A 7,767-nucleotide genomic window follows, 5' to 3' on the forward strand; every position below is an offset into this window, starting at 1 on the left:
TCCAAAGTAACAAACAAAAACCATGACTTAAGATAAAACATAACAGCAACCAAAACATGACTAAAACAAACCTGAGTACAGCAAACAAACGAACATGACAGTAGCGAGAGCAAACAATGACCCGACCGTGAGTGGTCGGGCTGGGAGTCCTTTTATAGCTCTAATTACCAAATTACCAACAGGTGTGCAGCTATAGGGGGAAAAGCCCCACAGTGCCACCTGTTGGTCACAAACCGAAACGTGACACTTGCATTGACTTGTATGTTTTTACAATCACTGGTTGCTCAGACAGTTTGAATGCACTCTAGAGATCAAAATGCCAAAGCTGTTAACAGTGAGAAAAGTCCTTCCTAATTGATTCAACAAAATCTGTCAAACTACTGACCTGGTGTAATCGGTATGCTCTCTGGAGTCTTTTTTGACTCTCAACATTATGTGGGACTCTCAGATATGAGCATACCTCTTCCCAGAAGAGAGCGTCACTTTAATAAACGTGATCTGTTGGACAGGGGGGAACTTGAGATCAAACACTACTGTGTTTCTACACGGCTATCATATTTGCTACCCTTTGGTATTTATCATGGCGAGACATCTTCGATTCGTTGCCCGGACAGTGATGGTTCAAGATGGCAACGTGGATGCGGCGTACAAACATCTCAACAGGTAACATTTATCATTTTGTAATATTTCTATCCGCTAAACTTCCCATCGAGCGGTTTGTTTAGTGGTGTCGAGCTAACGTGAGCTAAGGTACCCTTCCGCTCAATGTCAGGCAACTGCGCCTGCGTAAAATAGACTCCGTTTCGAGTGGGTCGGCCCATTGACGGCACACGTAAGCACGTCCGACATATTGAATGTGTCAGCTGCACCCCGTAAACGAATTCCAGTCAATGGATAGAACTATACAAAGCACCTTCCGACAAAGTGCAAAAAGTTAATAACTCCCATTTAACCATTAACACACACACACACAAGAGGAATAGCATAGATATCCGAGTGCATAAAGTGTTATGTGAGCCAAGATTGTGATAGAAAATGGCCCCCTAATATAGTGTATTTCGGTTCCTTTTTTTTTCAGCAGTCCATGGAAGGTTTCCAACATTGTAAATTCCTAGAAGTTGTAACAAAATGAAACTGTGATAATTTTAGTTTTTATCGTTTACCTCTGACATTGAGAGTCATGATAGCTGTACTGTATTACAGGGTCCTGACCCAGGATGGGATCATTGAGACGGTGAAGCGCAAGCGCTACTTTGAGAAGCCCTGCAGAGAGCGTCAGCGGAAGAACTACGAGAACTGCAAGCGTATCTATGACACGGAAATGGCCCGGAAAATTGCTTTCATCTCCAGGACAATCAGAACGGATCCCTGGGTTGGTTCTTAGTGAAAAGGCGACTGATAAGAAGATGTTCACGGTGGAATGGTTGAAATGGAGTCTGAAAGGTGGAACAAAAAGGAAACTCAGCCCAATATTTGTGTCACCAAGTGAAGGGATAGAAAGAATGGGATACGTTGCATCACAAGGAAATATGTTGTCCCGCCTTCTTTGTCATGACACAAACATTTGTGTCCTTGGAAAACAGATTCTTGCAAATGTTATGAACGCTGTCTAATCTGTTGTGTATATAAAGCATTTGGGGTAAAAATGCATGCCGCGTACTTATTCGGCATAAAAATTCGCAAAGGTTATGTTCTTTATTTATTTATTAATTATCGGCTCCCAAAAATATTGTATATAATACAGCTGGATACCAAACTGACATTTTAATCCATTGATATCATATTGAATGACTGACAAAATAAAAAGTCGCCAAGTCAAAATAATCTGCCCAAATACAATAACGAAGTATTTGTACTTCGTTACTTGCCAACTCCCGCAAACTGCGTCTCAAGCCAACCGACGCAGGCTGGCTGCCTCGTGACAGTCGCTTCGTAACGAGGCCACACTCGCGACACGTGCAGCGGCGGGAGCTGCAGCCAATCCGCTCGAGGAAGCCTGCCGATTGGTCACGCCTCCCAACCAATGATCTCGGAGCCAGGAATTTGTCAGCCAATCAGCTCGAGAAGCCTGCCGATTGGCCACGTAACATAAGATTATGCGACTCATTGCATAATACGGTTAAAAATAAAAAAGTATGACAAAAATATTTACTCCAATTAACCCCAAAACATGACTAAAACAAACCTGAGTGCAGCAAACAAACGAACATGACAGTAGCGAGAGCAAACAATGACCCGACAGTGAGTGGTCGGGCTGGGAGTCCTTTTATAGCTCTAATTACCAAATTACCAACAGGTGTGCAGCTATAGGGGGAAAAGCCCCACAGTGCCACCTGTTGGTCACAAACCGAAACGTGACACGGTTAGGGTAAAACTAACGTAGAGAATGGACCAAGTTCTATTTTTCTATTACCTGAGTTCTATGAATCAATTTTTTACACTTATCATATTTATTTGAGCATGAGAACACGAGACATAGAACAATAAAAATAAAAAAATACGTTTCAAAACATTTACTGTCCTAATGAAACTCCTGTGGGGCTAGGATGAAGTCTATACTACTACTATATCTGATTATGTAATTAAAAAATATATATATAATTAAAGATTGCAATATGTTGTAAAATATACAGACAGACGGTATTATATGTAAAAAATATACACGTAGTACCCTTTTTGGTCACAATTGCAACACGTTATACTGTACACAAATATGGTCTAGGCATGTATTGAATATATATTCATGAATATAAATACAGAATCGCATATGTAAAACTAAAGTACTTCATGTATTGCATGATATCTTCCAAAATATTGCAATATGTATATTTTTGTTTTGTCAGGGGCACCTCTGGAGGTTTGCCGACAGTATAACGAGAGCGTCACTTTAATAAACGTGATCTGTTGGACAGGGGGGAACTTGAGATCAAACACTACTGTGTTTCTACACGGCTATCATATTTGCTACCCTTTGGTATTTATCATGGCGAGACATCTTCGATTCGTTGCCCGGACAGTGATGGTTCAAGATGGCAACGTGGATGCGGCGTACAAACATCTCAACAGGTAACATTTATCATTTTGTAATATTTCTATCCGCTAAACTTCCCATCGAGCGGTTTGTTTAGTGGTGTCGAGCTAACGTGAGCTAAGGTACCCTTCCGCTCAATGTCAGGCAACTGCGCCTGCGTAAAATAGACTCCGTTTCGAGTGGGTCGGCCCATTGACGGCACACGTAAGCACGTCCGACATATTGAATGTGTCAGCTGCACCCCGTAAACGAATTCCAGTCAATGGATAGAACTATACAAAGCACCTTCCGACAAAGTGCAAAAAGTTAATAACTCCCATTTAACCATTAACACACACACACACAAGAGGAATAGCATAGATATCCGAGTGCATAAAGTGTTATGTGAGCCAAGATTGTGATAGAAAATGGCCCCCTAATATAGTGTATTTCGGTTCCTTTTTTTTTCAGCAGTCCATGGAAGGTTTCCAACATTGTAAATTCCTAGAAGTTGTAACAAAATGAAACTGTGATAATTTTAGTTTTTATCGTTTACCTCTGACATTGAGAGTCATGATAGCTGTACTGTATTACAGGGTCCTGACCCAGGATGGGATCATTGAGACGGTGAAGCGCAAGCGCTACTTTGAGAAGCCCTGCAGAGAGCGTCAGCGGAAGAACTACGAGAACTGCAAGCGTATCTATGACACGGAAATGGCCCGGAAAATTGCTTTCATCTCCAGGACAATCAGAACGGATCCCTGGGTTGGTTCTTAGTGAAAAGGCGACTGATAAGAAGATGTTCACGGTGGAATGGTTGAAATGGAGTCTGAAAGGTGGAACAAAAAGGAAACTCAGCCCAATATTTGTGTCACCAAGTGAAGGGATAGAAAGAATGGGATACGTTGCATCACAAGGAAATATGTTGTCCCGCCTTCTTTGTCATGACACAAACATTTGTGTCCTTGGAAAACAGATTCTTGCAAATGTTATGAACGCTGTCTAATCTGTTGTGTATATAAAGCATTTGGGGTAAAAATGCATGCCGCGTACTTATTCGGCATAAAAATTCGCAAAGGTTATGTTCTTTATTTATTTATTAATTATCGGCTCCCAAAAATATTGTATATAATACAGCTGGATACCAAACTGACATTTTAATCCATTGATATCATATTGAATGACTGACAAAATAAAAAGTCGCCAAGTCAAAATAATCTGCCCAAATACAATAACGAAGTATTTGTACTTCGTTACTTGCCAACTCCCGCAAACTGCGTCTCAAGCCAACCGACGCAGGCTGGCTGCCTCGTGACAGTCGCTTCGTAACGAGGCCACACTCGCGACACGTGCAGCGGCGGGAGCTGCAGCCAATCCGCTCGAGGAAGCCTGCCGATTGGTCACGCCTCCCAACCAATGATCTCGGAGCCAGGAATTTGTCAGCCAATCAGCTCGAGAAGCCTGCCGATTGGTCACGCCTTCCAACAAATGAGGTCGGAGCCAGGAATTTGTCAGCCAATCCGAGTTGTGTACCCACGTCGCACGTGTATTCCCAATTGCTCGAGTTGTACTTGAGCGTTGGCTTGACTGTACAGTCGTTGCAACCAACGATTAACAAGACAAGACAGGACTGCTATTCTTCGGCGACAGTTTCAATTCGCGTAGTTTTCTTTAGAAGCTGTTTGTTTGTATTTCGGGAGCTTTGGCTTGATTTATTTATTTTTTTGGAATCCGCTATCCACATTTCCAGAAACCCAATTGTGCAGTTGCAAGGTAAGACTCTCAAATGATACGATGCGAAGTTAAAGTTGATTGACGCATGCAAACGCAGCGTCCTTCTTCCATGCAAAGTCTCTGTGAAATAATTACTTGACGGTGTCATTTATATCAGTCACGCCTTTCGAACCGAAGCTGTATGTCGGTTTGCCTTTAGTACATTTTGGGAAGCAAATATTTCAGCATAGCGTTGTTGATAATCTTGCCTGACATTCGCTTTTCATTAAACACACACACACATATGTATATAAGTTTACTACTAAAATAGGTTTTAAAAATCTGTTACGTACCCACTTGAGCGTGACTCATGGAACGTGACGCCGAAAGTTTGCGGCACGTGGATAGAAGCATGTTCTTGAAATTTCGTCCACGAATGATCGACATTAATCGTAAATAGACACGTTCCGTATATTGTACTGTGGGACATTTGTATCAATGTCCCGACTAAATAACATGTCGCAATATTCCATCCTCGCAGTTTTTTTTTTTTTTGTGATTGTTGTAATGGGTATGTACCATAAACATATTTCTTCTTTTTTTTTTCTTAACCTGTCAGCGGCATTATTTTGACCACGCGCACGATTATATTTTATATCGTTTTCTTAAATGTAAAGTTTGATGTGTTTGTCCTTCATGCTTTGGCGTGCTTTTTTTTTTTGGGCTTGTGCGCATACCCAGTAGTGACTCTTTTCTTGCCAATAAATGTTGTCATAACGTTTTGTAATCCTTCCTCACTCTGCCACCTACTTGCTGTAAGTTGTTTTGAATTACATAAGGGTGAAAAAAAGTCCCATTTTGATCCAAATAGAGAATTATCTTATTGTTCCACGGTGAGCGCCGATTGGTTGCGATTCCACTGAAGCTCTGACCTGTGTTGCGATTGGGACATAGTCTGTCGACTCTCGAATTAAAGTGAACTCTTCAGCGATGCTCAATATAAAAACAAAACAGTTGGAGTCAACACTGTATCTGATGCCCTTGAAAAATGACCAACTACAGTGAGTGCAGTGACGAAATAACTTAAAGGTTGCTGTTGAGGCACGACAAAGGAAAATATCCACGTTTTATTCTGGCAAATGCTGAAATGAAAAAAAAAATCCGCCTTGGCCATGGCCTCGTTTTCTTCCTGACCTTTCCTCACTTTTTTACGTCCAGATATGAATCCGTTGGGCGCGTCTTCTCAGTGGCCACCTTACAACCTGCATCCGTCCACCCTCAGCTACATCCTTAGTGAGAGCGAGTTGACTGAGGATGAAGGCGACATTTTGTCGGAAGGAGAGGAGGACTTGGGGCCCGGTAAGGTCTTCTCGGGCTACGAGGGATGCTTCCGAGGTCGCTTGGATAAGATGTACTCAAGGTCCAAGAGAGCCCACCACAAGGTCCATGTTGGCGGGAAAGCCAAGTATCACCTTTCTCCCGGTGCTCCCGCTGGTGCTTCATCATCACCTTCAGCAGGAGACCTCGCATTCACTCAGAAAGTTAGTCCTCGGGGAAATGTGCACCTTTTTTAAAATGTATTATTATTATTTTTTTAAATCTGATGGCTGTTTTCCACTGAGTGGATGTTCACAAGAATTTCTCTATTTTTTTTTAGTGCACGGATTTGCACAGCTTCATCTGTCCTCTGATGGATCTTCTTCATGGCCTTAAAACTGGCAGGTTTAACAAAGGTATGCGCTTGCACCGGCATACAAATAACTACTTGTTAGAAGGCAGGTTGACTTGATCCATCACATTTACTTGTAGAACATCATGCAAGTGCAGTGGTTGCTCACCTTCCGAGAGACCCAGCTTTGACTTTTTCATAATACAAACCACCGCTTGGCCGATTTGATCATTGATTTTTGGCTCATTTTGCGAGTAGTAATTTGGGTGACGAGTCTCCGCCATGAGATTTCGGCAGAAAACTTCACAACGTCAAGCAGCTTGGCGGCTTAGCGTCAACTTTCTTCGTCAGGCGGGCTGGCTTCGAGCCGTTTATCGCCACACCTTGTCGAAGCTTGAAACTAAACATAGTCCGAATGGAATTTCACATAGTGTGTTTAGTCAAACCACATAACTTTGCCAGACAAAGGTAAGATAGCGTAATGCTAACATGCACCCATGACGAGGGTAGCTAACACATCATGCGAAACATGATCGAGAGCGAACAAAACTAGCATCGGCGTCATGGTATTTCGAAACATTGAAACAGATATTTGAACATATAAGGCGCTGTAAGAAATGTCGACGAAGGCATTATTATGTGTGAGTTACACTGCTCCCAAGTGGCCAAAATCTGCACTGTCCGGTTTAATTCTGAACATTCCATTGAAATCTCGTTCTCATCACTGATTTCAGTTAATTGCAAAAGCGGTGACCGAGTCTTGACGTGCATTTTCCCGTGGCAGGTTTAACCAGTTTCCAGCAGAGTGTCGCCATGGACAGACTGCAGAGGATTCTGGGAATTCTGCAGAGGCCTGAAATGGGGTAAGGAAGCCCAATAAGACATTTGATGATGTCGTCAGCCCCAGCGCTGCCATTCATGCGTTTTCCCTCTTGCCCGTTTTTTGCTTGCAGGGAGCGATATCTGCGCAACTTGTTGCAAATTGAGGGGATGCTGAAAGTCTGGTTCCCTCAGGTGGCACCTCGTCCCACGGTCACGTTAGCCCAAAGCTTCACCCCCAAACTTATGACTCCCTGGCGCCAAAATCAGCTCAGCATGCCAGTCAAGGTGAGCACCATACTTGTTATTGTCGACAGAATATGTAGGATTGGGCCGTTTTGGACAAAAAAAAAAAAAAAAAAAAGAAGAAGAAGAAGAAGCAGCAGAAAATTATTTATTCAACTACCCAAATTCAACTTTGAACATAACTTAAAAGAACACCCAGAAAATAAATTGTGAAAAAGTAAAATTTGAATGTATTAAAATAGCGACTGTGCGCACTTCAGCCTTTTATTGGGCCCGGGTGGTGTCATTCATTTTTAGAGCAAGTTTTCCC

General features: G+C 42.4%; 3 protein-coding genes across 3 annotated transcripts in view; all 3 read left to right on the top strand.

The window, feature by feature from the left end:
* The first annotated feature begins 534 nt into the window (after window positions 1-534).
* LOC109513133 (28S ribosomal protein S21, mitochondrial-like) lies at window positions 535-1,648 on the top strand. The gene is made up of 2 exons (XM_019865356.1): window positions 535-663; window positions 1,204-1,648. The coding sequence occupies exons 1-2, from the start codon at window positions 581-583 to the stop codon at window positions 1,382-1,384; spliced, it is 264 nt and encodes an 87-aa protein (XP_019720915.1). The 5' UTR covers window positions 535-580; the 3' UTR covers window positions 1,385-1,648.
* A 1,289-nt stretch (window positions 1,649-2,937) lies between these two features.
* On the top strand, window positions 2,938-4,051 carry LOC109513125 (28S ribosomal protein S21, mitochondrial-like). Its single transcript, XM_019865345.1, has 2 exons — window positions 2,938-3,066; window positions 3,607-4,051. The coding sequence occupies exons 1-2, from the start codon at window positions 2,984-2,986 to the stop codon at window positions 3,785-3,787; spliced, it is 264 nt and encodes an 87-aa protein (XP_019720904.1). The 5' UTR covers window positions 2,938-2,983; the 3' UTR covers window positions 3,788-4,051.
* A 513-nt stretch (window positions 4,052-4,564) lies between these two features.
* Window positions 4,565-7,767, top strand: part of ciarta (circadian associated repressor of transcription a) — a 4,060-nt gene continuing 857 nt past the window's right edge. Inside the window, exons 1-5 of the mRNA XM_019865372.1 lie at window positions 4,565-4,783; window positions 5,942-6,264; window positions 6,381-6,456; window positions 7,177-7,255; window positions 7,346-7,499. Of these exons, the coding sequence (XP_019720931.1) occupies window positions 5,944-6,264; window positions 6,381-6,456; window positions 7,177-7,255; window positions 7,346-7,499 (630 nt within the window). The 5' untranslated portion in view covers window positions 4,565-4,783; window positions 5,942-5,943. The remainder of the gene's footprint in view (window positions 4,784-5,941; window positions 6,265-6,380; window positions 6,457-7,176; window positions 7,256-7,345; window positions 7,500-7,767) is intronic.

This window comes from Hippocampus comes, unplaced genomic scaffold (genome assembly GCF_001891065.2).
Source record: "Hippocampus comes isolate QL1 unplaced genomic scaffold, H_comes_QL1_v1.1 scaffold390, whole genome shotgun sequence".
Lineage (NCBI taxonomy): Eukaryota > Metazoa > Chordata > Actinopteri > Syngnathiformes > Syngnathidae > Hippocampus > Hippocampus comes.

What these genes read in the sequence shown, in the direction of transcription:
- LOC109513133 (XM_019865356.1), top strand. Translation starts at nt 581, where the DNA reads ATGGCGAGACATCTTCGATTCGTTGCCCGGACAGTGATGGTTCAAGAT. An exon ending in GCGTACAAACATCTCAACAG is followed by an intron (nt 664 to 1,203) that starts GTAACATTTATC and finishes ACTGTATTACAG; the next exon opens with GGTCCTGACCCAGGATGGGA.
- LOC109513125 (XM_019865345.1), top strand. Translation starts at nt 2,984, where the DNA reads ATGGCGAGACATCTTCGATTCGTTGCCCGGACAGTGATGGTTCAAGAT. An exon ending in GCGTACAAACATCTCAACAG is followed by an intron (nt 3,067 to 3,606) that starts GTAACATTTATC and finishes ACTGTATTACAG; the next exon opens with GGTCCTGACCCAGGATGGGA.